The 26235-nt window shown below is 67.2% G+C and overlaps 4 protein-coding genes and 1 long non-coding RNA gene across 5 annotated transcripts; 2 read left to right on the top strand and 3 right to left on the bottom strand.

Moving 5' to 3' along the window:
* Positions 1-779: 779 nt before the first annotated feature.
* CYP27B1 (cytochrome P450 family 27 subfamily B member 1) lies at positions 780-8126 on the bottom strand. The gene is made up of 9 exons (XM_069806107.1): positions 7370-8126; positions 5956-6146; positions 3854-4050; positions 2805-3005; positions 2568-2722; positions 2329-2495; positions 1638-1719; positions 1356-1553; positions 780-1273 (listed from the first exon to the last, which is right to left on the bottom strand). The coding sequence occupies exons 1-9, from the start codon at positions 7814-7816 to the stop codon at positions 1160-1162; spliced, it is 1752 nt and encodes a 583-aa protein (XP_069662208.1). The 5' UTR covers positions 7817-8126; the 3' UTR covers positions 780-1159.
* Positions 8127-8643: 517 nt separating this feature from the next.
* On the bottom strand, positions 8644-10732 carry METTL1 (methyltransferase 1, tRNA methylguanosine). The gene is made up of 6 exons (XM_069806108.1): positions 10577-10732; positions 10164-10294; positions 9653-9837; positions 9345-9458; positions 8997-9098; positions 8644-8910 (listed from the first exon to the last, which is right to left on the bottom strand). Exons 1-6 carry the CDS (start codon positions 10672-10674, stop codon positions 8779-8781), a joined length of 762 nt encoding a protein of 253 aa, XP_069662209.1. The 5' UTR covers positions 10675-10732; the 3' UTR covers positions 8644-8778.
* A 3928-nt stretch (positions 10733-14660) lies between these two features.
* EEF1AKMT3 (EEF1A lysine methyltransferase 3) lies at positions 14661-16214 on the top strand. The gene is made up of 3 exons (XM_069806104.1): positions 14661-14955; positions 15384-15495; positions 15723-16214. The coding sequence occupies exons 1-3, from the start codon at positions 14692-14694 to the stop codon at positions 16193-16195; spliced, it is 849 nt and encodes a 282-aa protein (XP_069662205.1). The 5' UTR covers positions 14661-14691; the 3' UTR covers positions 16196-16214.
* A 746-nt stretch (positions 16215-16960) lies between these two features.
* On the top strand, positions 16961-19225 carry TSFM (Ts translation elongation factor, mitochondrial). Its single transcript, XM_069806106.1, has 6 exons — positions 16961-17071; positions 17326-17469; positions 17972-18100; positions 18180-18302; positions 18408-18492; positions 18715-19225. The coding sequence occupies exons 1-6, from the start codon at positions 17030-17032 to the stop codon at positions 19125-19127; spliced, it is 936 nt and encodes a 311-aa protein (XP_069662207.1). The 5' UTR covers positions 16961-17029; the 3' UTR covers positions 19128-19225.
* Positions 19226-23719: 4494 nt separating this feature from the next.
* LOC138689758 (uncharacterized) lies at positions 23720-25649 on the bottom strand. Its single transcript, XR_011328654.1, has 2 exons — positions 24404-25649; positions 23720-23818 (listed from the first exon to the last, which is right to left on the bottom strand). It is a non-coding gene; the product is annotated as an uncharacterized lncRNA (long non-coding RNA).
* Between the last annotated feature and the right edge of the window lie 586 nt (positions 25650-26235).

Below are 26235 nucleotides of genomic sequence, written 5' to 3'. Positions count from 1 at the left end.
CCCCCAGCCCCACTCGTGGGGTCCCATGGGTGCCCCACGGGGGGGGGGGGGGAAGGTCGGCGCGGTGTGTCCCCCCCCCGTGCCGGTGTCACCGCGCTCGGCTGCGCCAGGGGCCCCACGAGGGTCCAGAGTCCCCCGGTGGTGACGTCAGCCCCGTCCCCACGTGGGACAGTGACACCCCCCCCCCACCCCCCCCTTGCATTAACCCTCCCGTGACCACACCGGGGTGCTGGGGGCGGGGGTGACAGGGGGGTCACAAGGGGGTGACAGCAGGGTCACGGGGGGTGACAGCAGCGTCACGGGGGGGGGGTGACACAGCCACTGGGGCGGAGGCCGGGGGGGGGACGACACACACGGCCTGGCCGGTGGCATCGCTTTGGTGCTGGGACCCCACTCAGGACATTTGTGTGTCCCCCCCACAGTGTCCCCCCACCCCAGCTGTGGGGGGGGGCACGCTGTGCCCCCACCCTGAGCCGCGCCGGAGCCGCCCGGCGGCTGTGGGGCCACGTCACCCCTGGGTGCCGCCGGCACGTCGGGGCACGCACCCACCCACCCACCCACCAGCACCCCACGGCGCACCTGGGGGGGGGGGGGGGTGCGGCGGGAGCTGAGTCACTCCGAAAAGCTGGTGGTGGCGGGGGGGGGGGGCAGGGAGCACCCCGGCACCAAGACACCCCAAAAAACCCCCTTTATTAGCCAATAAATAAACCGTTAAATAACCCGGTGGAGCCATAAAGGGCACCCACGGGCCTGGAGGGGGGGGAGGACACCGCCAGGGTGGGGGACACCGCCAGGGTCAGGGGTCATCGCTGGCATGGGGGGGGGGGGACACCGCCAGGGTTGGGGCCACCATGGGGTCGGGGTCACCACCAGGGTGGGGGACGCCGCCAGGTTTGGGGACACCGCTGGCATCAGGGACACCGCCGGGGTCGGTGCCACCGCTGGGGTGGGGGGGACCACCGGTGTCAAGGTCACCACCAGTGTCAGGATCACCGCTGGCGTCGGGGTCACCGCCGGGGTTGGCGACACCACCGGTGTCAGTGTCAGCGCCGGCGTCGGGGTCACCGCCGGCGTCGGTGCCACCGCCGGCATGGTGGTCACCGCCACCGCCGGGGTGGGGGGCCACCCGCACGCACGCGTGTCCCTTGTCGGTCCCCACTCATCGGCTGAGGAACTGGAGGTTGATGGTGGCCTCGGGGACGAGCAGGGTGCGGGTCATGGGGCGGACGCGGCCACCGCCGGGCTCCGGCCGCACCTCGAAACGCAGCAGGATCTATCGAGAGCCGGAGCGGGGATAGCGGTGAGGGACGTTGGGGACAACTGGGGACAACTGGGGACAAGGGGGTGGCTCTCACCTGCGCCAGCGCCAGGTGGATCTCCAGCTCGGCGAGGCGCCGGCCGACGCAGCTGCGTTTGCCGACACCGAAGGGCAGGGAGGCGAAGGGGTGACGGGCGGCGTCGCGGCACAACCAGCGTTCCGGTCGGAAAGAATCGGGAGCCGGGAAGTGGCGAGCGTCCCGGGAGGTGGCGTAGTGGCAGAGGGTGATGAGGGTCTGGGGAGGGGGGGACACGACACGGGGGTGAGTGGGGACCCACCGGGGACAGGGGCGGGGGGAGCGGTGACAGTCGGAGCTCACCTTGCGGGGCACCAGGTAGTCGCCGACGCGGATGTCGCGGTCGGGGACGACGCGGGCGTTGGCGGGGATGACGGGGTAGAGCCTGGGGGGGGGCCAGGGGGTGCTGTCACCAAGGCTGTCCCCATCCCTGTCCTCGTCCCCATCTCCGTCCCCATCCCTGTCTTCATCTCCATCCCTGTTCTTGTCCCCATCCCTGTCCCTCTCCCGTCTTCATCCCCACCACCATCCCCATCCCCATCTTCATCCCTCTCCTTGTCCGCATCCTCATCCCCACGCCATCCCATCCCCACTGCCATTCCCGTCCCCATCTTCATCCCTGTCCTTGTCCCCATCCTCATCCCCATCCCTGTCCAACCATCCCCACCACCATTCCCATCCCCATCTTCATCCCTCTCCTTGTCCCCATCCTCATCCCCCCCTTGTCCCTATCCTCATCCCCATCCCTGTCCCATCCCCACTGCCATTCCTGTGCCCATCCTCATCCCCATCCCCACTCATGTCCCATCCCCGCCGCCATTCCCATCCCCATCTTCATCCCTCTCCTTGTCCCCATCCTCATCCCCACCCGTGTCCCATCCCCACCGCTATTCCCATCCCCATCTTCGTCCCTCTCCTTGTCCCCATCCTCATCCTTGTCCCCAGCCCTGTCCCATCCTTGTACCCGTCCCCGTCCCCGTGTCCCTGTCCCCACCTCAGGGTCTCCTTCACCACGGCCCTCAGCAGAGGCACCTTGCCCAGCGCGGTGGCCGAGGGGCTGCAGCCGGTGCCCAACGCCGCCGCCAGCTCCCGGTGCAGTGCCGCCTGCACCCCGGGGTGCCGCGCCAGCTCGTACAGGCTCCACGACAGGGTGCTGGAGATCTGCGGGGGGGTGGCGGTGGCATCAGCGGGACCCCGTGGAGATGGAGACGCCACCCCACGTCCCCTCCTCACCGTGTCCACCCCGGCCAGCAGCAGCTCAGTGACGTTGCCGTAGATGGTCTTCATGGGGACCTTCTCCCGCACCAGGTGGTCGGTGAGACACATCCGCTCTGCCAGTTCCCCGTGCTTGGCCGCCTCGGCCACACGCCGGTCGATGTGACCCTTGGCTGGAGAGGACGAAGCCCCGGTGAGTGTCACCGTGGTGGAGGGAGGTCAGCCGTCCCGGTGTCCCCCTCGGTGTCCCCTCACCGAAGGCGAACATGTAGTCCCAGGCTTCGCAGAAGGTCTGCCAGGGTTTGGGGAAGAGGCGGTGGAGGGGTTTGGGCATGGCCATGGTGAGCAGCGTCATGACGAACATGGTGTTGATGGAGCGGATGAAGGTCTCCGTGTCCCGCGGCACCTCCTGCTCCAGGCAGCCCAGGCGGGAGGCGAAAAGGACGGAGGAGATGCCTGGCAGGGGGGGAAGGGGGTGAGCCAGGGGACATGGGGAGCCCTGGGGACGTGGGGGACCTTGGGGGACATGAGGAGCACTATGGGGAGCCCTTGGAGGCACTGGGGTCCTTGGGGATGTGGTGGGGACAGGGGGCACCTTGGAGACCACGGGGGACATCAGGAGCCCTGGGGAACATGGTGGGGATGGGGACAAGGGCCACCCTGGGGACATGGAGCACCACGGAGAACATGGGGAGCCCTTGGGGACACTGGAGTCCTTGGGGATGGGGAGGGGACAAGGGGCACCTTGGGGACATGGAGGACCTTGGGGAACATGAGGAGCAACATGGGGAGCCCTTGGAGACACTGGGGTCCTTGGGGACATGGTGGGGACAGGGGGCACCCTCAGGACAAGGGGCACCTTGGGGAGCACCATGAGGAGCCCTGGGGGACACAGGAGCCCCTGGGGACATGGTGGGGACAAGGGCCACCCTGGGGACATGGGGGACCTTGGGGAACATGAGGAGCAACATGGGGAACCCTGGGGGGGACGACACAAGAGTCCTTGGGGACATTGGGGGACAGAGGGTGCCCCGGGGACATGGGGTATCCCTGGGGGACACAGGATGCCCTCAGGGACATGGGAAGCCCCTGAGAGACACAGGGAGCCCTGGGGGGACCCTGAAGGATACTGGAACCAACAGGGACACGGCAGGTCCTGGGGGACACAGGGAGCCCTGGGGGGGACACGAGGAGACCCCGGGGGGGACACACAAAAAGTCATGGGGACATGGGACACCCTGAGGGATAAAGGAACCATGGGGACATGGGGAGCCCCAGTGTCCCCCCTCCCCACCGCCGCTCACCTTCCAAGCCGAACTTGTAGAACTCGGCGGCGAGGTCGGGGACGAGGTGCTGGGGGTGACGGTCACGCTGGCGCTGCAGCCGCCGCAGCAGGTCGCCCACCACGTCGGCCACCGGCCCCGCGTACCCCTCGACCGCCCGCGGCCGCAACAGCAGCCGCCCCAGCAGCCGGCGCAACCGCTGCCATTCCTCGCCCTCCCTGCGGGAACGGGGACACGGGTGATGTGTGGGGACACAGGGTTGGGGGGGGGGAGGGAATGGGGCCCCCCCCCAAAAGGAAGAGGCTGGCACACCCTGGGTGCAAGCGTGGGCACCCGCGGGTGCCAACAAGCCCATGCACGTCCCCAGTGCCCACGGGTAGGTGCCCACGGGCAGCCTTTGGGGGGGGCTGGGGGCTGTGTGGGGGGCTGAGGGGCTGAGGACAGGGTCGGGGGGGCTGTGCACAGGGTCTGGGGGTGCATATGGAGTTGGGGGGGGCTGTGCAGAGGCTTAGGGGGGCTCAGCACGGAGCTGGGGGGCTGCACGCGGAGGTGGGGGGGGCTGCACGTGGAGTTGGGGGGGCTCTGCACGGAGCTGGGGGGGGTTGCACGGAGTTGGGGGGCTGCACGCGGAGGTGGGGGGGCCGTACGTGGAGTTGGGGGGGCAGAGCGCAGGGGTGGGGGGCTGTGCATGGAGCTGGGGGGATTTGCACAGAGTTGGGGGGCTGCACACAGAGTTGGGGGGCAGAGTGCAGAGTTGGGGGGCTCTGCATGGAGCTGGGGGGATTTGCACAGAGTTGGGGGGCTGTACCCAGAGCTGGGGGGATTTGCACGGGATTGGGGGGCAGAGTGCAGAGTCAGGGGGCTCTGCATGGAGCTGGGGGGATTTACACAGGGTTGGGGGGCTGCATGCGGAGTTGGGGGGGCTGTACGTGGAGTTGGGGGGGCAGAGTGCAGGGTCGGGGGGCTGTGCCCGGAGCTGGGGGGGGCTGCGCACAGGGGTACAGGGGTACGGGATGGGATACGGGGATTCGGGGATACCGGGCTCCCCGCCCCGTGCCCACGCAGGGGCCGTGGCTCTCCCCCGACACTTACTCACATCCTGCACAGGGGGCTGGGGAGGGCCGGGGGGGGGTGTTCGGGAGCGGCTGTGGGGTAGGGGGGGGCAGCGGCGGGGATGGAGCGGGGGGGCCCTGAATCACATCTGAGTCACCCCGGGCTCACCGGGCCCTTCCCGTGCCTGCCCCGCCGGCTGCGGCCCCACAGGACGCCCTTCCCGGAATGGGTGCGTGGGCACGGGGAGGGGGGGGCCGGGAGCCCCTGGGGGCACAGACACCCCATAAACCCCAGGAGAGCCCCATGGGGCAGGGAGACCCCCCCCCATAGCCCCCCCAGGAGCCTCTTGGGGCACAGGCACCCCATAAATCCCAGGAGAGCCCTATGGGGCAGGGAGACCTCCCCCCCATAGCCCCCACGGGGCACAGACACCCCATAGACCCTAGGGGAGCCCCCAGCCCCATGTGCAGCCCTATAGCTCCGGGTACAGCCACCCCACCCCCCCGTGCAGATCCCCTGATCCCCTGTGCAACCCCCCGAATCTCCCCCACAGCCCCCAGACCCCACACAAAGGCCTCAAACCCCTACATGCAGCCCCCAGAGCCCTGTCTGCAGTCCCCAGACCCCCACGGACAGTCCCCAGACCTTCTGTACAACCCCCAGACCCCCATATCCAGCTTCCAGACCCCATGTGCAGCCCCCAGACCCCCAGACCCAGCCCCCAGAGCCCCATGCACAGCCTCTAGACTCCTGTATGCAGCCCCCAGACCCCTGTATGCAGCCCCCAGACCCTGTGCACAGTCCCCCAGACCCCCATGTGCAGCCCCCCAGAGGCCCATATCCAGCTCCCAGATGCCCATATCCAGCCCCCAGACCCCAAGTGCAGCCCCAGACCCCCATGGGCAGCCCCCAGACCCCCGTGTGGAGCCCCCAGACCCCATGCGCAGCCCCCCAGATGCCCATATCCAGCTCTCAGACCCCCATACCCAGCCCCCAGACCCCTGTATGCAGCCCCAAGCTGCCCTTGCACAGCCCCCAGACCCCACGAGCAGCCCCCAGACCCCACTCACGCAGTGAGCAGCCCGCAGGCATGCCCGCGGCAGACCCGATAATCCTTCCAGGAGGAAAGGTGGGAACGGACGGGGAAGTCACCCTCCTGCCGCAGGACCTGCTCAATCAGTCCGGCCTCCGCCACGTGCACCGTCAGGATGGGCCCGAAGCTCGCCTTCCACACCGGCCCATAGCGGGCACGGCCCTCCACCTGTGGGGACACAGGGGACATGGCACCAGGGTGTCCCTGGGGTGTCCTCGGAGAAGGGACCCGGAGCCTCGGGGAGATGCTGGATAGGAAAGAACTGGCTGTGGCATGGGGTGAGGCGGTCCTGGTGGTCTCAGCCCCGCTGTGCCCACCCGTGGGTGGCCCTGGGGCCCATCCTGGGTGCTGCTGCCCACCCACCCCGGGAGCCTGGGTGCCCGGTGAGGGGTTAACCATTAGCAGCCGTGGCTCGGTGAGAGCCCAGGGCTGGTCCCTGTCCCCTACAAGTCCCAGGGATTGAGATGGGGGTCCCCCCATCCCCTCCAAGCCCCAAGGCGGTGGGACCAGGGACCCCCCCATCTCATTTGCACCCCAGGGCAGCGGGACTGGGATCCTGCTGTCCCCACCAAGCCCCAGAGTGGTGGGAACGGGGTCCCCCTATTCCCTCCAAGCCCCGGGTTGGTGGGACTGGGGTCCCACTACCCCTTTGAAGCCCCAGGGTGGTGGGAGCAAGGTTCCCTTGTCCCCTCCAAGCCCCATGGAGGTGGGACCGAGGACCCCCCTGGCCCTGCCAAGTCCCAGGGCAACAGGACCAGGGTCCCCTTGTCCCCTCCATGTCCCAGGGTGGAAGGAATGGGGTCCCCCATGTCCCCTCCAAGTCCCAGGGTGGTGGGAACAGGGTCCCCTTCTCCCCTTCAAGCCCCAGTGTGGTGGGACTGGAGTCCTCCCCGTTTCCCTCAAGCCCTGGGGCAGTTGGACCAGGGTCCTGCTGTCCCCACCAAGCCCCAGGAAGGTGAGACCGGGGGCCCCTTGTCCCCTCCAAGTCCCAGGGCAGTGGAACCAGGGTCCTGCTGTCCCCGCGAAGCCCAAGGTGGTGGGACTGGGGTCCTCTCCAGCCCCTCCAAGCCCCAGAGCGGTGGCACTGGGGTTCCCCTGTCCTGAGCAAGCCCCAGGGTGGTGGGAGCAGGGTCCCCCTGTCCCCCCCATGCCCCCGGACAGTGGGAACGGGCCCCCTTTGTCCCCTCCAAGCCCCAGGTTGATGGGAACTGGGATCCCACTGTCCCTTCCAAGCCCCAGGGCACTCAGACCAGGATCCCACTGTCCCCTCCAAGCACCAGGAGGGTGGGAGCAAGGTCCCCAAGTCCCCTCCAAGCACCAGGGGAGCAAGATCCAGGTCCCCGGCCCCAGGGGGGGGAACGCATCAGGTCGTTCCCCCTTCGCCCCATTACCTGCAGCTCGTGCAGCCTCCGCAGGCCCCCACGGCAGAGGAGGTCATAGAGGAAAGCAGCGGGACTGGGCCCTGGCATCTCGGCCAGGCTCCGGGGACCCCGGGTGGCAGCTGGGGGGACCGGGGGTTGGCAGGGGACCCCCAGCTCGGACAGGCAGCGGGACAGCAGGGCCACCCGGGCGGGCAGGCGCAGGCTCTGTGGCATGGCGGGGGTGTCCCGGGAAAGCGGCGGGTGGTCCTGGGGACACGGGTGCCCGGGGGACACGGGGAAACCGCGGGGACGCGCCTCGACTGAGCCGCTGGCATCGGCCGGGACCCTTATAAGGACCCACGTGGAGCTGGGAAAGCCCCGCCCCTTCGGCGTGTGGCCACGCCCCTTCTCGACCACAAGCCACGCCCACTTCTGTCTCCAAACCCCGCCCCGCCCCTCCCGCGGGGAGATTTGCATAAAGCTCGCCCCGGGCCAATCAGAACGCGGGGGGGGGGCTCGGGGCGGGGCGTGGACAGGCGCTGGCGCGACCACTCTGCGCAGGCGCGCAACCTCCCTTCCCCCCCCCCGTCCCAGTCCCAGACTGGTCACCAGCACCCCCCAAACTGGGAGGCGGGCGGGGCCGGGCACCCCCCCCGGAGACACGATGGGGGGAGGGCCAGGGCAGGGGGGGAGGCCCTGTCCCCACAGGGGAACGGGGCAGTGACACACACAGAGCTCCCCCCCCCCCCCCCCAGTTTAACCAGTGCCCCCAGTCCTGCGGGAAGCCTGGGGGAGGGGCTATCCCGACCCCCCGCGGGGGGGACACGACACTGGGGTGCCCCCTCCCTGCCCAGCCACTGGATTCTCGGGAATTACCAGCTTGCAACACCGGAAAGGCTGGGCTGTGTGCTGGTGGAAACCCCCCGTAGGGGGTGGGGGGGGAACTGGGGGGAACTGGGGGGGCCCCCTCCCCCCCCATCCTCCCCCCGGGGGTTTCCTTCCCCAGGCTGCAATCACACCCTGGAGAAACTGAGGCAGGAACCAGCCCCCCCCAGGCTGCAATCACACCCTGGAGAAACTGAGGCAGGAACTGGCCCCCCCAGGCTGCAATCACGCCCTGGAGAAACTGAGGCAGGAACCAGCCCCCCCCAGGCTGCAATCACGCCCTGGAGAAACTGAGGCAGGAACCGCTGCCCCCCCCCCCCCCCCAAATTACCCCGGGGGGGCAATTCCCAACATCCTTGGGTGGGGGGATGGGGACTGGGGGGGGCAACAGTGATGGCGCAGCCAGGAGGGGACCAGACTTGGGGACAGGCTGGTGGCTTTATTCCAAATTTGGGGGGGGGGGGGCAGGGAGGGACACCACGCCTGCCCCCCCCACCCCCCCATGGTGGTGGTGGGAGGGGGTGTCAGCTGAGACCTGTCCCACTCGTGTCCCCTCAGGCATCCCCCCCCAGCACCGGATCCTGGAGGCGTCGGAAAACGGCCGGGAAGATCTGGCGGCCACCACGCTGCACCTTCCGGCCCTCCTCGGTGGAGGTGCCCAGCCGGGCCACGATGGGGTCCGTGTCCTGGGGGGACGACGACACCCAGTGAGCTCCCAGTAAGCTCCCAGTGAGCTCCCAGTGCCCCCACCCACCCCCCCTGCCCTGCTCACCAGCTGAGCCAGCGGCACCTCCTCAAAGAGCGGGTGCTCCCCGAAATGCTTCACCATCCACTCGTGGACCTCCGCCACATCCGTCACCGTGTACACCAGCCCCTGGGGACAACCCCGGTGTCACCAAGGGAGGGAGGTGTCCCCAAGACCCCCCCCCAGCCCCCCCAGCAGGGCTGGATCCCCCCCCCAATCCTGCCTCTCTGTGATCTCTGGGGAATCCAGTGCTTCCCGGTGCGTCCCCAGGGAAGGGAAGTTCAGGTGAACAGGAGGAAGAGAAGGGGGGGTACTGGGGGGAAGTGGGGGACACTGGGGGGGTTGGGGACATGGGGTGGGGGCCGTGGCACTCACCCCGGGGCGCAGGACGTAACCGTACTCATCCAGCAATGTGGGGCTGATGATTCGCCACTTGTGCTTCGTCCGTTTGAAGTGGGGGTCAGGGAAAAGAAAGAACATCTTGCTGAGCTGGAGTGGGGGCGACACAAAAAATTGGGGTGGGGGGGTCAGCACCCTGCTCGGCACTGACTCCCCTCCCCCCCCTTCCCACCTGCACTTGGTGCTGGGGAGGGAGAAAAAGTGGGATGGGGAGGGTGGTACTGGGGGGGGGGGGGGTGGTTTGGGGGGTCCAGGAGGGGGTCGTGGAGGGGGGGGATCCCCACCTGAGCCTTGCGGAAGAAGTGGGGGAGGTGTTTCATGGCGTTGGCGCGCAGGCAGGCGACGTTGCCGAAGCGCCCGGGCTGGGCCGCCCGCAGCGCCCGGATCCGTTCCCCGGCGAAGGCGGCCACCTTCACCCGCAGCTCCAGCCCCAGCATCAGCGTGTGGGGGAAGAGGGGGGATAGCTCCACTGCGGGGGGGAAGGGGGGGGTCAGTGGGGACCCCCCAGCACCACCACCATCCCCCCAGTGCCCCTTGGTGCCTCCCCAGTGACCCTGCTGTCACCGCAGCCCCCCCCCGCCCAGTTTCCAGCTCAGCACCCCCCACCCCCACTCACCCAGTCTGCCCAGTCCCCCCCAATGCCCCCCCCCCAACCCCTACCATCACCACAGCCCCCCCAGGACCTCCCCCAGTGTCCCCCTCCATGCACCCCCAGCCCCCCACTGTTGCCTATAACCCCCCCAGTGCTCCCCAACCCCACTCGCCCAGTCCTCCCAGTACCCCCCCACCGCTCACCCAGCAGCCCCCCGTAACCGCAGCCCACGTCGGCGAACTCCACGCGTGGGGGGGGCTGGCCGGGGGGGACGGCGGGAGGGAAGAAAGCCGGGAAGAGCGGAGCCCAGTCCATGTCCTGCGGCCTGGCGGGGCTGCGGGACCCGCGTCACGGGGGGGGGCACCGGGGAGGGGGGGGGGGGGTCCCCCGGTTCCCGGCGGTCCCGTACGGGGCCATGAGGGGGATGGGGGGGGGACAGACCCGCTCGTGGAGGGGGGCTGCTGGGGTGGGGGGGGGGGCGTGAGGGGGGTTCCCGGTTCCCCCGGGCCCGGCCGTGAGGGGAGGGGGGGGGGGGGTGTCAAAGGCCGGGCCCCGGTGGGGTTCCCGGCCCGGTGGTTCCCGGGGAAGGGGGTTCGCGGGGCCCGGCCGCACTCACTAGCGCAGCGTGTGGTCGGCCAGCGGGTTGGCGTGTGCCCGCTGCCGGTAAAACCGCTTCTGCGGCGGCGGCGGGACCGGCACGGCCGCCTCCTCCATAGCGGTCCCCGGGGCGCGGCGGCGGTTATAGACGTCACCGCGCGGCGCCGCCGAGTGGCGTCACCGCCGCACCTGCCGCCGGGGTGGGCGGGGCTTGGGCAAGCACCGCCCCCCCCGCGCCTTCCCAGTGACTCCCAGTTTGGCCAGTGCTTCCCGCCCCTTCCCATCCTGTCCCAGGGCCTCCCCCCTCCAGGCCAGCGACCCCCAGTAACCACTCCAGTGCCTCCCAGTGCCCCCAGTCTCCACCCCACTGCCCCCCCCAGTCCTCCCCAGCCCTTCCCAGTCTCAGGCCCAGTGCCTCCCAGTATCCCAGGGATCTGGCACTGCCCTGGAGTACCCCCCTCAGTGTCCCAAATACCCCAGGGACCTCACACAGCCCCAGTGCCCCCCAGTCTCTCCCAGTGCCCCGGGGACCTGCCACTGTTCCAGTGCCCCCCCCCCCAGTCTCCCCCAGTGCCCCCCCAGTATCCCAGGAACCTCACAAGCTGCCCCAGTCCCCCCCAGTCCCCCCTAGTGCTGCCCGGTGCCCCAGGGTCCTCATGTTAATCCGGTGCCCCCAGTACCCCCCCAGTACCCTGGGACCTCACACTGTCCCAGTGCCCCCCAGTAGCCCCCCCCAGTACCCTGGGACCTCATGCTGCCTGAGTGTCCTCCAGTGTCCTCCAGTGTCTCCCAGTGCTGCTCAGTACCCCAGAGACCTCACACTGTCCCAGTGAGCCCCAGTCACCCCAGCTCCCCCAGCCCCCCGCCCAGTGCCTCCCAGTACCACCAGCGCCCCCCCAGTACCCTGGGACCTCATGCTGTCTGAGTGACCTCCAGTGTCTCCCAGTGCTCTCCAGTGTTCCCCAGTGCCACCCAGTGCTGCCCAGTACCTCAGGAACCTCACACTGTCCCAGTGGCCCCCAGTCCTCCCAGTGTCCCCAACTCCCCCCAGTCCCTCCCAGTACCCCCCAGTACCCCCAGTACTCCCCCAGTACCCTGGGACCTCATGCTGTCTGAGTGACCTCCAGTGTCTCCCAGTGCTCTCCAGTGTTCCCCAGTGCCACCCAGTGCTGCCCAGTACCTCAGGAACCTCACACTGTCCCAGTGGCCCCCAGTCCTCCCAGTGTCCCCAACTCCCCCCAGTCCCTCCCAGTACCCCCCAGTACCCCCAGTACTCCCCCAGTACCCTGGGACCTCATGCTGCCCAAGTGGCCTCCAGTGTCCCCCAGTTCCCGCCAGTGCTGCCCAGTCCTGCCCAGTACCCCAGGGACCTCACACTGTCCCAGCGCCCCCAGTCCCCCCCAGTGCTGCCCAGTGCCCCAGGGACCTGGCATTGACCCAGTGCCCCCAGTTGCTCCCCCAGCCCTCCCTCAGTCCCTCCCAGTCCCTCCCAGTGCCTCCAGTACGCCCCAGCCCCCCAGCACTGGGCCCTTCCCGGCACGGGAGCGGTTGGGGAATTTGGGCTGCGGCGAAGCCGGGGGCGATTTCTGAGAAAGCCCGGGGGGGGGGGGCAGGGGGGCCGGGGGGGGGGTTGAGCAACTTGGGGCTGGATCCGTCCGTCTGTCCGTCCCGTCCATCCGTCCTTCCAGGAACGGCGTCCGCGGGTGACTCAGGGTGGGAAATCACAGGGCTGTGCTGGGGAGGGGGGGGACACAAGGATCAAGCCCCCCCCTCCCCATTCTGCTCCCCCCCCTCCCATTCTACCCCCCCCTCCAGGGTGCCCTGAAACCCCCCCAGACCCCCCGGGGACACCGGCCCCCCGCCATGGCCACAAGCATTAACCCGGTGACGCGCGGCGGTGACGCAGGTGCCCGGGGGGGTCCCGGGGGGGTGGCCCGGGGCAGGTTGTTCATTAGCCCCACGGGACCCCCCCGGGGGGTCACACACACACACACACCCGGTTACTGTTTATCCGGGTTATCCCAGCTCACGCGGCACCGGGAATGGGGCTGTGCTGGCGGCGGGGGGGGGGGTTGGCACCGGGGGGGGACAATTGGCCCCATGTGTCGTGTCCCCCCGCCACGGCTGGGGGCTCTGCTGGTGCTGGGAGACCCTGGCTGGGGACAGGATGGCAGGGACGGGGGGACAGGGACACAGGGACAAGCAGGGACGTCATGGTCAGGGACATCATGGTCAGGGACAGGGACACCGGGGCAAGCAGGGACAGCAGGGACAGGGACATCATGGCCAAGGCCACCATGATGAGGGCCACCGTGATGAGGGACAGGGACATCATGGCCAAGGCCACCGAGGACAGAGACATCAGGGACAGGGACACTGAGGTGAGCAGGGACAGCAGGGTCAGGGACACCATGGCCAAGGCCACCGAGGACAGAGACATCAGGGACACCAAAGTGAGCAGGGACAGCAGGGTCAGGGGCACCATGGCCAAGGCCACCATGACCAAGGACACCGAGGACAGAGACATCAGGGACAGGGACACCGAGGTGAGCAGGGACAGCAGGGTCAGGGGCACCATGGCCAAGGCCACCATGACCAAGGACACCGAGGACAGAGACATCAGGGACAGGGACACCGAGGTGAGCAGGGACAGCAGGATCGGGGACACCATGGCCAAGGCCACCATGACCAAGGACACCAAGGACAGAGACATCAGGGACAGGGACACCAAGGTGAGCAGGGACACTGGGATCAGGGCCACCATGGCCAAAGCCATCATGACCAGTGACATTGGGGACAGGGACACTGGGGTGAGCAGGGACAGCAGGGCCAGGGACATCATGGCCAAGGCCACCATGACCAGGGACAGCAAGGCCAGGGACAGCAGGGCCAAGGACAAGTGGGTAAGGGACATGGGGCCAGGGACACCATGGCCAGGGACAAGGCCAGGGATGCTGGGGCCAGGGACACCATGGCCAGGGACAACAAGGCCAGGGATGTTGGGACCAGGGACATCAGGGTCAGGGACACCATGACCAAGGCCACCATGACCAGTGACACCATAAACAGAGACATCGGGGACAGGGACACCGGGGTGAGCAGGGTCAGCAGGGCCAGGGACACCATGGCCAAAGCCGCCATGACCAGTGACATTGGGGACAGGGACACTGGAGTGAGCAGGGACACCGGGGCCAGGGACACTGTGGCCAAGGACAACTGGGTAAGGGACATGGGGACAGGGACACCATGGCCAAGGCCACCATGACCAGTGACATCATGAGCAGAGGCATCGGGGTCAGGGATATTGGGGTCAAAGGCACCTGGGTCAGGGACACCAGGGTTAGGGACACTGGGACTGGGGACACCGGGGCTGGGGACACCAGAGCTGGGGACACCATGACCAAGGCCACCAGGGACACTGGGGCTGGGGACACCAGGCCTGGGCTCCAGGCCCTTCCCAGGGGCCAGGGCTGTGGCAGCACTGGTGGTGACAGGACAGGGACAGGAGCAGGAGAGAACAGAGGACGGCACCAGACCCCAGGACAGGGACCAGTAGGCTCCAGCTGGGGTAGGGTTGGGGATGGGACTGGGCTGGCTGGGAGCAGGGTGACACTGAGGACAGAACTGGGAAGGGACAGGGATGGGGCAGGAAAAGGGGCTGCGACTGGTGGGGTGGGACCAGGACTGGCCTGGGACCACTGGGATGGGGCAGGGGACACTGGGGAGGTGATGGGGGACACTGGGGATGGGATGGGGGATACTGGGGAGGGGTCGGGGGACACTGGGGAGGGGTCGGGAGACACTGGGAGGGGTCGAGGGACACTGGGGAGGGGCAGGGGACACTGGGATGGGACGGGGGACACTGGGGAGGTGATGGGGACACTGGGATGGGACGGGGGACACTGGGGAGGGGACGGGGGACACTGGGGAGGTGATGGGGACACTGGGGAGGGATCGGGGGACACTGGGATGGGTCGGGGGACACTGGGGACGCCGCCACGGGCCGAAGCAGCGCGCCGTGGGCGGAGCTCCAGACCCCGCCTCCCCCCAGAGGGTGGGCGGGGCGTCACCCGCTCTGACCAATCCCGAGCGGGGGGCGCGGCTCGACCCCCCCCCTCCCGCCCTTCCGCCAAGATGGCCGCGCCCGGCTGCCACGTGGGGGCCGGGGTTCGGTGGGAGGTGGCGGCGGGGGGGACCGGAACCGGAGAAGGGACGGAAGAGGAAGCGGAAGAGGAAGCGGAAGAGGAAACGGCGCTGCGGTCCGTGTTCCCCCGCGACCCCGAGCTTTTCGCCGACGCCTTCCCGGTGGAGCGGCGGTACCGGCTCTGCGGACGCGTCCTCCGCATCGCCCAGCACCACGGGCCGCGGCTGGGACCGGCCGCCTCCGTCTGGGAGGCGGTGCGTACCCGGGGGGGAAACCGAGAGTACCGGGGGAGGCACCGAGGGCACGGGGGGGGGGTACCGGGAGCGCTGGGTGATGGGGGGGGGGAAGCTAGTGAGGGGGGTCTCTGGGAAGCTGGGGGGGGGGGGGGAATGCCCGGGGGGGGGCACCTGGGGGGGTCCCTGGAGGATGGGGGGGGATCTCCCGGGGGGCCACACTGGGAGCACTGGGTGATGGCGGGGGGACACGGGGTGATGGGGGGGGCACAGGGGAGGTGGGGGGAGCCCCAGGGATCACCAGGCAATGGAGGGGGGATGATGACACGATGCCCACCTGGCAGGAGCCGGGGGGGGGTCTCCATGCTGAGCAGCCACCCCAATGCCAGGGATAGGTTGGGGGGGCCCCCCATGCCGCCCCCCCTCCACCTGCATCCCCCCCCCCCCAGGCCCTGTCCCTGTGCCGGTATCTGGAGGAGCAGCGCTTCGATTTTCGGGGCCGGACGGTGATCGAGTTGGGTGCTGGCACCGGCATCGTCGGCATCCTCGCCGCCTTGCTGGGTGCGTGCTGGGGGGGGGGCACCCATGGGGCTGGGGGGGGGGGCACCGACCCCCTCTTCAAACTCCTTTCTCTATTTCCCTGCCCACTACGGAACTGGAAAGGCGGCATGGCTCACTGGTGCGAGCAGCTGTGGTGGTTACTGGGATCTTGGGGGTGGGTTTAGGGGGGTCTGGGGGGGGATTAAGGGGGTGACCCCCCCCCTCTGAGCCTCCCCCCCCCATTTTAGGAGGGGATGTCACTATCACGGACCAACCAGCGGCATTAGACCAAATCCGGGAAAATGTCCGGCTGAACTTCCCAGTGGAGGGGGGTCGGCCGCGGGTACGAGCGCTGCTGTGGGGCCAGGACGAAGGCTCCTTCCGTCCGGAATACGAGGTGATTTTGGGATCGGACATCGTGTACCACCCCCCCTCCTTCCCCCCCCTCCTGGGGACACTGCGGCACCTCTGCGGCCCCCGCTCCTTCGCCCTCCTCTGCGCCAAAATGCGGGGAGGGGACGCCGGCGCCCGCCGGTTTTTCCGACAGATGTTACCTCCATATTTTCGGATCCAGCTGTTGCGGCGGGAAGTGGAAGAAGAAATCGAGATCTATAGGGTGACCTGCAGGGGCGACGACCCTATAGAGGAAGGTGGGGACACACACACACCCCAGCTGGGTGTTGTTCGGGGGGGGGCTGTGCCGGATCTGGGGGTGCCCTGAGGGGGGATTAAATGGGTGTCAGGGGCCTCGGCTCATCCGGCTGTGTCTGATTTGGGGGGGTTGGGGGGTGTTGGGATGGGGGGGAGCCAGGTTGGGGGGCTGGGGGGGGCGAGGCCAAGGCTGGGGGGGGCTCTGTTAGGGTCTGGGGGATTCCATGAGGGCCCTGGGAGGGGGCTGGTCAAGGCTGGGGGGGGCTCTGTGAGGGTCAGGGGGGGTCTGGTCAGGGTTGGGGGAGCTCTGTAAGGGTCTGGGGGGCTGTATGAAGGCCCTGTGAGGGGTCTGGGGGGGTCTGGTCAAGGTTGGGGGGGATCTGTAAGGGTCTAGGGCGGGTCTGGTCAAGGCTGGAGGAGCTCTGAGGGTCTGGGGGGGGACTGGTCAGGGTCTGGGGGGCTCTGAGGATCTGAGGGGGGTCTGGTCAGGGTTGGGGGGGGTCTATGAGGGTCTTGCCAAGGCTGGGGGGTTTCTGTGAGGGTCTGGGGGGGGTCTATGAGGGCCCTGGGAGGGGGCTGGTCAAGGCTGGGGGGCTCTATAGGGGTCTGGGGGGGTCTGGTCAGGGTTGGGGGGTCTCAGGAGGGACTGGGGAGGGTCTGGGGGGGCTCCATAGGGCCGGGGGCGGGGCGATAGGACCCGGAGGGCACCGCCCCCTCCCCAGCCAATGACACAGCTCCGTCGCGCTCGGAGTGACGTTCCTCGCACCCCATCCACCCGCACCCCCGCAGCAGTCGGCCAATCCGCTGCCGGGATTGCGCCCGGCGCATGCGCTGTGAGGCCCGGTCACCCTCACGCCGGGGGGCGCCCTGACGTCATCGACGCGCGCCGCGGGCAGGAGCCGGGATGCAGCGGGCGGCGCTCAGCGCGGTGTGCGGGGCGGCCCGGGTGAGCGGCGGGACACCCCCCCCCCCCCCCCCGGGTCCTACCGGGACCTATTCTCCCACCTCCGGGCCCCCCGCTCGGAGCTCCTCTCCCCGCACTGGGACACCCCCCCCCCCGCCGGGGCCTCCTCTTCCCACCAACCGGGGCCCCACCGCCACCTTCCCGGGGTTCCCCCCCCTCGGTCTCCCCGGTCCCTTCCACGGCGGGGAGTATGTCCCGGTACGGACTCACGCTCCCCCCCCCTCCTCCTCCCACAGGTCCCCCCGGTCCGGTTTTTCCGCGCCCCCCCCCCGGTGCTGGCGGCGGATAAGGAAGCGCTTCTGCAGTTGCGGCGGCGAACGGGGCTGCCCTTCCTGCAATGCCGGGAGGCCCTGAGGCGCTGCGGGGGGGACCTGGGGCAGGTGGGCCCGGGGGGGGGACGACGGACGACCTTGGGCGGGGGGGAAAGGGGGGGGACGGCGGGGACCCGGGGAGCAACCGGTTGGAGGGCGGGAGGGACACACACACCGCCCCGGAGAGGGGGGAAGGAAGGGATGGGGCTTGGGGGGGGTGACCCGGGGGAGTGGGGGGGACCTGGGGGGGGACTTGGAGGAGGGATGGGATCTGGGGGGGGTAGTGTCACACTGGGTGGAGGCAGGAGGGGACAAGGATGGGGGATGTGGAGGAGGAAACTGGGGGGGGGAGAAATGGGGGGGAGCAGAAGGGGGACTTGGGGGGGCAGTGGGGGGGAGACAACGACACAGGACACAGACCCGGGGGGGGGCCAGGAGGGTCCCGTGGGGCAGCTGAGCCCTCGGGGGCAGCCGCAGCGGTTAGGGTCTGCGCCCCCATGGCGAGGGGACACCACTGTCGTGTCCCCCCCGCGGTGTGTGTGACACCCCCCCCGGTCCGTCCCCCCCACAGGCAGAGGCCTGGCTGGAGGAGCAGGCGCAGCGGCAGGGCTGGAGCAAAGCCACTGAAGTGGGGGGCCGCCGGACACCCGAGGGGCTGGTGGGGTTGCTGCGGGAAGGGACGGCAGCCGTCATGGTGGAGGTGGGTGACACGCTGAGGTGGTGGCGAAGGGGGGGACACACCCACACGGACCCCCCCCCACACCCCGTGGCTCCCGCAGGTGAACTGTGAGACGGATTTTGTAGCCAGAAATGCCGAATTCCAGCGGTTGGTGGAGCAAGTGGCGCTGGGCACCATGGCCCACTGCCGTGCCGCCGCCACGCTGCCCGCCTCCTGCAGCAAGGTGAGGGGGAGAGGGAACACGATAACGGGGGGGGTGGCGCAACCCAGACGACCCCCCCCTCCCCAAAAGATAATCCCTCAACCCCCCCTTTTCTCTCTCTCCCAGCACTTGCTGCAGCCGGATGAACTAGCCCAGCTCCGGACAGAGTCTGGGGGGGCTCTGCTCAGCAACCACCTCGCGCTGGCTATAGGTGAGTGCTGGGGGGGGGGGCCCCAAAAAAACACCTTGGGGGGGGCAGAAACCCCTGAGGGGGTGACAAAACCCCTGGGGGGTGACTGGAGCCACATCCTTTCCTTGGGGACAAGGACGTGGCTCAGGAAGGGGTTTGGGAAGAGGGAGATGGGGGGGGCCGGGCTCGGCGCCCGCCCCAGCCAAAGAGCCGTATCCTGCCAACCCTGGCCCCATTTTTTAGGGAAATTAGGTGAAAACCTGACCCTGCGCCGCGCTGCTTGGCTGAGGGTGCCGGAGGAGGACGGTTACATCGCCGCTTACGCCCACGGGTGGCTGCCGGTGCAGGCACCGGTGGCCATGGGGACGTACGGGGCGTTGGTGGCCTGTCAGGTGACGGAACCGCGTCCCTCGGTGACGGTCCTGGAGGAGGTGGGACGGAAAGTGGCCCAGCACGTGGTGGGGATGGCACCCACCGCCGTGGGGACCCCCCAGGACGAACCCCAGGGGGAGGCAGAGACGCGGCTGTTGGCGCAGAGTTTCCTGCTGGAGCCCGCTCTCACCGTGGGGCAGTTCCTGGCGGCGCGGGGGGCACTGGCCGTGCGGGACTTCCTGCGCTTCCGCTGCGGCGAGGAGACCCCCGCTCAGGAGGGGTAGAGTTTGGGGGGGGGGGGGGCACAGCCCCATAGCAAGCTTGGCCCCACAGCGAGTTCAGCCCCACATCCCTGGGGCAGGATCCAGCCACACAGCAAACTCAGCCCCACGCAAGCTCAGCCCCACACCCCTGGGGCAGGATTGGCCCCTCAGTGAGTTCAGTCCCACACCCTGGATCCAGAGCAGCCCCATAGCAAGCTCGGCCCCACAGTGAGCTCACCCCCACACCCCTGGGGCAGGATTGGGCCCTCACTGGAAGCCCCAGGGGTGGAGGAGGGGTTGGGGGGGGCGGGTGTACCCTGCCCCCCCTGAGCTCACTGAGGGGGGGGGAAGCGTGAGCCCCCCCAGCATTTTGGGGGGGGGGGGGGGGGAATGAGGCAGAATAAAGCTGTGGAGGAACCAGCCCAGGGTGCTTTGTGGGGTGGGAATGGGGTGGGGGGCCCCACTCCAAACCCCCGGAGCAGGGGGTGCCCTATGCCCCCCCGAAGGAACTGCTCCCCAACATCCCTGAGCCCCCTCCGACACCCCCACAGGAGCCGCCACTTTTCTGCTGGTTTTTAATGGCAAATTGGTACAAAGGGGCCAAAAACATGGGGGGGGGAACAGAGAAAAGGGGTGCGATGGCTGGGGGGGGGCTGCACCCAGGACCCCCCCAAATGTGTGTGTGGGGTTCACACACTGGGGTTGTTTGGGGGGGGGGCACTTTCTTGCAGCCCTCGGGTCGAGCAGGGGCCACCGAGGGGGGGTGTAAACAGGAGGGCAGGCCCCCCCCCTTAGCACCCGGGGGGGTATATGGGGGGGGGTGGTCGCACCCCTGGGTGCTGCCGGTGGGGAGGGTTGTCAGCCCCACTCTTGGCCCATCTTGGCATTGGGGGGGGGGGGGGGGGGGCTGGCTCAGTGCCTTCCCTGGGGGGGGGGGTGTCACCCCCCAACCGCCCCTGGCAGCCACCTGACGTGACTCCCCGAGGACCCCGCACCCCACCGAGTGGGGGTGATGACAGGGACACGGGGGGGGGGGTGTCTCTGCTCCCCCCCCCCCCCCGATCCCGTCCCTTCTCCGCACGGCTGGGGGCGAGGGACACACACACACGAGGGGGGGGGACACGACGACAAGGGAGTGGGACACACACAAGGGACACGGGGGGGGGGGCTGAGGAACGGGGCTCTGCACCCCCCCCCCCCCCCAGCATGGCCACTGTCCCCCAGGGCTGCCACCCCCCCCGGGTCCCCATGTGTCCCCCGTCCCCCCCCGTCCCGGTCCCGGTGTCGTCACCGACCGCCTCCCGGGACAAGTAACCGGGAACAGGCCGGGCTGGAACAGCCTATCCTGGATTACTTGAACCGGGCCGCGGCCACCGGTCCCGCTGGCCCCCCCCACCCGGGACCACCCCCCCCTCCGTGTCCCCGCGTCACCCCCAGGTCGCTGTCCCCGCTCCATCCCCTGGCAGGTCCCGGGGGGGGGGGGCTGGGGACCCCCCCTTTTCCCCTCCCTCCCCCCCCTCCCCGGTACCTGCCGCCGTTGAGCCCCGGGAGGGGGGGGGAGACCCCGCACGGGGGGGGGGGGGCCGCGCGGCCCCGCACTCTCCCGCCGGAGGAAACGGGGCCGCGGCGGTTTCGAGGCCCCCCCCGTTCGCCGCCGGTGGGGCCGGGAGGGGGCGGGAAAGGGGCGGGGCTTCGCCGTCCAGCGCTTTGTGATGGTTTTCTGGACGGCGGAGAATCGGGGGGGGGGGGGCCGGGGGGAGGCCTTGAAACGGCTGGCGGGCGGGGATTGGGTGGGGAGGGCGGGTGGGGGGTGGAGTCGCGGTGCGGGGATTGGGTTGGGCGGTGCGAGGCGGGGGGGGCGGGGCCCGGCGGTGTTTACTTCGCAAACGTTCCAGGCGGCGCGGGGGGGGCGGGGCCGTGCTGCGGGGGACACGCCCCACTCCCCCTCCCGCTGTGAAAAGGGGCGGGGCGCCGGGGTGGAGCCGGCGGGGCGGGAGGGGGGCGTGTCCCGGGGTCTGACCCACGGCCACGGCCCCACAGCCCCCTCCCCAGTTATTCCCAGTGCTCCCAGTTATCCCCAGCGACCCCAGTATCCCCAGCGACCCCAGTTAACTCCAGTGCCCCCAGTTATCCCCAGTGCTCCCAGTATCCCCAGTGCTCCCAGCACCCCCAGTACCCCCCAGTGTTCCCAGTATCCCCAGTACCCCCCCCGTATCTCTAGTTATCTGCAGTGCTCCCAGTATTCCCAGTTATCTGCAGTGCCCCCAGTATCCCCAGTGCCCCCAGTCATCCCCAGTGCCCCCAGTATCCCCAGTGCTCCCAGTATCCCCAGTACGCCCCAGTATCTCCAGCACTCCCCGGTATCCCCAGTGCTCCCAGTATCCCCAGCACCCCCATTATCCCCAGTGCCCCGTTCAGCTGCATTCAGGACCCACTGCACCCCCCAGCCCTTGGCATCCCCAAATCTCTGCGGATCAGACCCAAAGCAGCTCCCAAGCATCGGGCGCGGGACGAGGCCACAGGTTCCCCCCTCAGATTTCCCGACCCCCGGGATCCACCGGGAAAGGCCGGATCATGCCAGTGCTGCCGAATGGACCTGGCCGCGAGCAGGGAACGAGAACGAGGAGTTTTTGGCAAACACCGTGTGGCTTTCGGATCTGCCAGGGCTGAGGGGGCTTTGCTGAAATTTCAGCCTCGTTTCTGCTTCAAAACTGTTGAATTATTATTTTTGGTGAATAAGCAGGAAACTGACCCGATTTCCCCATTTATTTATGAGAGGGAAGCCTGATGCCAGGAGTTTTAGTTGGGGGCGGGCACTGCCACACTGCAGCGTTGCTGAAAAGGCCAAATTGAAACAAATTCCTCCTCTTTCACCCCAGATTCCTCCTCTTCCCCCCAATTCCTCCTTTTACCCCAATTTCCTCCTCTTTCAGCCCAAATTCCTCCTCTTCCCCGCAAATGCCTCCTCTTTCACCACAATTTCCTCCTCTTTTACCCCAGCTTCCTCCTCTTTCATCCCAATATCTTCCTCTTTTACCCCAAATTCCTCCTCTTTCACCCCAAATTCCTCCTCTTGTACCCCAATTTCTTCCTCTTGTACCCCAATTTCTTCCACTTTTACTGCATTTTCTTCCTTTCACCCCAAATTCCTACTTTCCCCCAAATTCCTCCTCTTTTATCCCAATTTCTTCCTCTTTCACCCCAATTTCCTCCTCTTTCACCCCAAATTTGTCCTCTTTCCCCCAAAACTTCTCTTTTACCCAATTTCTTCTTCTTTCACCCCAAATTCCTCCTCTTTTACCCCAAATTCCTCCTCTTCCTCCCCAAATTCCTCCTCTTCCCCCAACTTCCTCCACTTTCACCCCGATTTCCTCCACTTTCCCCCCACAATACCCCCCCCGCAGAGGAACTCCTCCAGGAAGACAACAGATGAGCAGCCCCTGGCAGCACCGAGGGGTCATGTGGGAAGTTTGAGGCCCCCCCCCCCCAAATTCAGCCCCCTAAAATAAGGATAGACCCCCCCAAAATTAGGGATAGCCCCCCCAAATAAGGATAGATGCCCCAAAATAGGGATAGAACCCCCAAAATGAGGAAAGTTCACCCCAAATAAAGATAGCCCCCCAAAAATTAGGATAGCCCCCCCCAAATAAAGATAGCCCCCCCAATTAGGATACCCCCCCAAAATTAGGATAGCCCCCCCCAAATAAGTATACCCCCCCCAATAAAGCCCAAACCCTGGGAAACCATCTCCAAGTCACCCCCCCCCAACGTTTTCACAGCCCAGTTTGGGGGGGTCCCTCAGCCCCCCCCCCCCCCAAACCTCAGGTGGAAGCAGGTGTGGGGAGCGGTGAGCAGCCCCCCCTCTCTGTCATGGCCCCCCCATGACAACCCCTCCCTCCTTGGGCCCGGGGGGGCCGAGAGCAGGAGGGGTCTCCCCCCCCTATTTTTGCTCCAACCATCCCCCCAGCCTGATCCCCACCTCCCTGGGGTGACGACCCCAGAATTGGGGGTCATGACCCCTAAATTAGGGGTTTAATGACTGCAGAATTTGGGGCTAATTACCCCAGAATTGGGGGTTTAATGGCTCCAGAAGTGGGGGGTCTTCACCCCAGAATTTGGGGCTAATTACTGCAGAATTGGGGGATCCTGACTCCCAAACTAGAGAATTAATGAACCCAGAATTAGGGATTTAATTACTCCAGAAATGGGGTCACGGCCCCAAAATTAGGGATTTAATGGCCTCAGAATTGGGGGATGGCCCCAGAATTTGGGGCTAATTACCCCAGGATTGGGGGTTTAATTTTGCCAGAACTGGGGGATGATGACCCCAGAATTTGGGACTAATTACCCCAGAATTAGGAATTGAATTATTCCAGAATTTGGGATCCTGACCCCAGAATTTGGGGCTAATTACTCCTGAATTAGGGATTTAATGACCCCAGAATTTGGGGATAATTACCCCAGAATTAGGGATATAATGACCCCCAAATTGGGGGTTTACCCCCTACCCCCTCCTGCTCCCACCTGGGGTTTGGGAATTGGCTCCCTGCAGCAGCAGAATGAGCAATCCCGCCGGCGGGTTAATAATTTGGTGGGATTTTTTGCTTTTTTGGTTTTGTTTTTTTTTTTTACAGAAAAGCATCGGCCGCATCGCTCCACTGGGCTGGGAACGTCGCAGAGTGAAAAGCTGTCTCTGTCCTCACTTGTAATTCCTGGGAAAAAGGTAAAAAATCATCACTAATGGCTTTAAATAGATTTTTTTCTGCCCAGATACTGCAGAAAGGGGGCAAAATTGGGGATGCTGGGCAGAAACTGTCAAATCTCCACTAAAGATGAGATTTCCCCATTTTTGGGGCAGTTGGTTGAGTTATAACTGAGAAAACCCCGCGCCGCTTCCGCCTGGGAAAATCTGGGGAGAAAAAAGGGTAAATTGGGGTGTTTTGGGTTGGGTGTTTTTTTTTTTAAACTGTTGTTGAAATTAAGGAGGGAAAGATGAGGGGAGCGGGGTCCCGTAACGGGTCCCTGGGGGTGCTGGGGGGGTGGGTTGGAGCCCCCCGGTCCAGCCGGGAGCCAGGATCCCCCTCTGAGCCCCCTCAAAATGCCATGTGCAGCGGGATCACTCCCAAAATCCCCACAGAGAACCCTGAAAGTAGCAGGATGGGGGGGTTGCTGCTGGCAGGGAGACGCTGCCAGGGACTGGGATGCTTGTGGGATGCTCAGGGGATCCTCGCAGGATCCTTGCAGGATGCTCAGGGGATGCTCAGGGGATGCTTGCAGCATGCTCAGGGGATGCTCACAGGATGCTCGCTGGATGCTTGCAGGATGCTTGTGGGATGCTCATGGGATGCTCAGGGGATGCTCAGGGGATGCTCACAGGATGCTCAGGGGATGCTCACAGGATGCTCAGGGGATGCTCAGGGGATGCTCAGGGGATGCTTGCGGGATGCTCAGGGGATGCTCACAGGATGCTCGCTGGATGCTTGCAGGATGCTTGTGGGATACTTGCGGGATGCACAGGGAATGCTCGCAGGATGCTCACGGGATGCTCGCAGGATGCCTAGGGGATGCTCACTTGGTGCTCCTGGGATACTCACGGGATGCTCAGAGGATGCTCGCGGGATGCTCTGTGGAGGGACAGATCCGTGCAGATGCTCCCCCCCATCCCCACCCCAACCCGGAGCCTCTTTCCCGCCATCGGAGCCGCCAGGACTGGCGTTCCCCAAAAACCCGCCCGGCTCCGCCGACACAGACCCCGTCCGGCCTGCCCTGCCCGTGGGAACGGCGGAGCCGGGGGGAGTTTTCCAGCTCTTTCCGGAGCCGACGTCCCCCCGGCGGTTCCCGCCACATCCCGGCACGACCACACGACAGTTTCCCGGGCACCCGGATGTCCGGATGCTGACGGTGTCGGCGTGACGTGCCGGATCCTCCGCCGGGATCTGCGGCGACGTCCGAGGAGAAAATTTAATTCCTCTCCCAAGGAGACACCAGCCGACCTGGGATTTTTGGGAATAAATCAGCCAAAGTGGGATTTATCCGCCCCGAAGCGAGGAGCCGGGATCGCTGGCGGTTTTTGGCCGTTTCCGTGTTCCTGCCGGGATGGGGGTGGGGGGAGGTTTTTAGAAGAAATGCTGGAAAAGGGAGCCACTAAAAAAAATTAAGTTTGGGGAAAGGTGAGGCTGAGCTGAGCCCAGGCAAGGGCCTGGCCGGGATTAACGAACCCGGGACTAATTAACAAACCTGGGATTAGTTAACGAAGCTGGGATTAATGAACCTGGGATTGATTAATGAAGCTGCTGCAGGGGGTAACGGGGTTTTGGTCCCCAATGGGGATGGGCAAAGGGCTCGGGAGGGGGAAACACCCGTGTGGGGCTCCTCACCAGACTGGGATTGGACTGGGATCACCCCACGGCAAACTGGGAGTGGACTGGGAACACCTCACGGCAAACTGGGATCAGACTGGGATCACCCCATGGCAAACTGGGAGTGGACTGGGAGCACCCCACGGCAGACTGGGAGCGGACTGGGAGCACCGCACAGCAAACTGGGATCACCCCCCGCAGACTGGGATCAAACTGGGATCCCCCACAGCGGCCCCGCCCCTTCGCCAACATCCGGCTGGCTGTAGCCCCCGCCCCGCCCATCGCGTTCTCCACTCCCATTGGCTACTCGCCGCGTGACGCCACCGGACGCGAGTGGAGGGGTGAGGGCGGGGCCTGAGGGGCGGGAGAAGCGGAGAGTGGGCGGGGACGGGGGTGGGCGGGGACAGGGGCCGGAGTGGGCGGGGATGGGGACGGGGCAGGAGTGGGCGGGGACAGGGGCAGGAGTGGGCGGGGACAGGGGCAGGAGTGGGCGGGGACAGGAATGTGGCGGGAGTGGGCGAACCGTGCTGGGGGGGCAGCGATGTGGGGCAGGAGGGGGCTGCGGGCCTCTCCCCAGGGGGCTTCCACACCAAAATCCCCCCCCCAGCCCCACTCCGTGCCCCAGACCCCCCCCTCGCCCCTCGCTCTCACCTGGGGAGCAGTGGGGGGGGGCTGGGGCCGAGCCCCACATCCCCCCACCCCCGGCCCGAGGGGAGAAGGGTGGGAATAGGGGCGAGCTGGGACCCCCAGCACCCCCCCACCCCACCCGG

The sequence above is a fragment of the Haliaeetus albicilla genome, chromosome 18 (assembly GCF_947461875.1).
Source record: "Haliaeetus albicilla chromosome 18, bHalAlb1.1, whole genome shotgun sequence".
Classification (NCBI taxonomy): domain Eukaryota; kingdom Metazoa; phylum Chordata; class Aves; order Accipitriformes; family Accipitridae; genus Haliaeetus; species Haliaeetus albicilla.
This window is presented reverse-complemented; position numbering and strand designations above follow the sequence as displayed.

Bases quoted from the DNA above. Each gene is read 5' to 3' on its own strand.
- EEF1AKMT3 (XM_069806104.1), top strand. From the start codon at position 14,692: ATGGCCGCGCCCGGCTGCCACGTGGGGGCCGGGGTTCGGTGGGAGGTG. The intron at 14,956-15,383 runs GTGCGTACCCGG...CCCCCCCCCCAG, and splicing joins CCGCCTCCGTCTGGGAGGCG to GCCCTGTCCCTGTGCCGGTA. The intron at 15,496-15,722 runs GTGCGTGCTGGG...CCCCCATTTTAG, and splicing joins CATCCTCGCCGCCTTGCTGG to GAGGGGATGTCACTATCACG.
- TSFM (XM_069806106.1), top strand. From the start codon at position 17,030: ATGCAGCGGGCGGCGCTCAGCGCGGTGTGCGGGGCGGCCCGG. The intron at 18,101-18,179 runs GTGGGTGACACG...TGGCTCCCGCAG, and splicing joins CGGCAGCCGTCATGGTGGAG to GTGAACTGTGAGACGGATTT. The intron at 18,303-18,407 runs GTGAGGGGGAGA...TCTCTCTCCCAG, and splicing joins TGCCCGCCTCCTGCAGCAAG to CACTTGCTGCAGCCGGATGA.
- METTL1 (XM_069806108.1), bottom strand. From the start codon at position 10,674: ATGGAGGAGGCGGCCGTGCCGGTCCCGCCGCCGCCGCAGAAGCGGTTT. The intron at 10,295-10,576 runs GTGAGTGCGGCC...CGGGTCCCGCAG, and splicing joins GCCGACCACACGCTGCGCTA to CCCCGCCAGGCCGCAGGACA. The intron at 9,459-9,652 runs GTGGGGATCCCC...CCCCCACTCCAG, and splicing joins ACTTCTTCCGCAAGGCTCAG to CTCAGCAAGATGTTCTTTCT.
- CYP27B1 (XM_069806107.1), bottom strand. From the start codon at position 7,816: ATGCAAATCTCCCCGCGGGAGGGGCGGGGCGGGGTTTGGAGACAGAAG. The intron at 6,147-7,369 runs GTAATGGGGCGA...GTGTCCCCACAG, and splicing joins GGAGGCTGCACGAGCTGCAG to GTGGAGGGCCGTGCCCGCTA. The intron at 2,496-2,567 runs GTGAGGAGGGGA...ACCCCCCCGCAG, and splicing joins TGCTGGCCGGGGTGGACACG to ATCTCCAGCACCCTGTCGTG.